We start from the raw sequence: 924 nt of genomic DNA, 5'->3' as shown, positions 1-924 counted from the left end.
ATATATAAGTAAACGTGTAGACCGCCTGCTGACCTTGCTCTGCCACATTTCCGTAATCTCCCTCACCAAGACAGCAGCAACCGTCATACCTGCAGGGGTAACAACATGAGTACATGACAAGCGAATGTCTTTGCTACAATCACAATTGGAATCAAACTTAATTCACACCACAGGTTTACAGCTGGTGTAAAGAAGTAGGTGAAATATCTTTCCTGTGCATGCTCCGTCATATGGTCGTTTTCGTGGGAAGAGAGAGGTTAGAGCTGACGGTCAGAAGCAGGAGAGAATAGAAAAACAGTATGGAAACAGGTCAAAATCTAATTGATGTCAATTAAATTGATGTCAAAAGATCAGCTAATTGTTGCAGTCCCGGTGGCGCTGGTGGCAGCCACGGCGGGTTTCCTGGTGGGTCGGTACCTGGGCAGACACAGCGGCCACAAGAAGGCCCAGCGGGTTAACAAGTGCATCAGCAAAGACAGCCCCAAGGTGGTCCACACCTTTGACATGGAGGACATCGGCACCAATGCTGTCTTCTGCCGCTGTTGGAAATCCAAGACGTTCCCGCACTGTGACGGCTCCCATAACAAGCACAACGAGGAGACGGGCGACAATGTTGGACCGCTCATCATTAAGAGACGTACGCCGTCATTGGAGAATAATGCCTAATGTGTATGTGTGCCTAAAGGATCACCTGCATGCTCCGTCAACCATTACCCCTAGCACATCCCCAACCCTGAGCAGAGGGGAACATACAGTATGGGCCATGGCCTGATGCCTAAACCAGCTTCTCGTCCTTTTGATTTCCAAGGACCCTAGGACCCCTTCCAATAGATGGCTTTTGAAATTACGTCATCATATGGTTTGTTTTAGGGCACTAAATGACGACGTGAGACGCCATGTGGCCAATGTGAATACATCTTGTGT

The 924-nt window shown here is 48.7% G+C and overlaps 1 protein-coding gene across 1 annotated transcript; it reads left to right on the top strand.

The window, feature by feature from the left end:
* Positions 1–339: 339 nt before the first annotated feature.
* On the top strand, positions 340–666 carry LOC308310676 (CDGSH iron-sulfur domain-containing protein 1-like; the record flags this gene model as incomplete). The annotated part of the gene is made up of 1 exon (XM_080757056.1): positions 340–666. One exon carries the CDS (start codon positions 340–342, stop codon positions 664–666), a length of 327 nt encoding a protein of 108 aa, XP_080613182.1.
* Between the last annotated feature and the right edge of the window lie 258 nt (positions 667–924).

Source organism: Protomyctophum bolini (genome assembly GCF_963924005.1).
Source record: "Protomyctophum bolini genome assembly, chromosome: 23".
Lineage (NCBI taxonomy): Eukaryota > Metazoa > Chordata > Actinopteri > Myctophiformes > Myctophidae > Protomyctophum > Protomyctophum bolini.
This window is presented reverse-complemented; position numbering and strand designations above follow the sequence as displayed.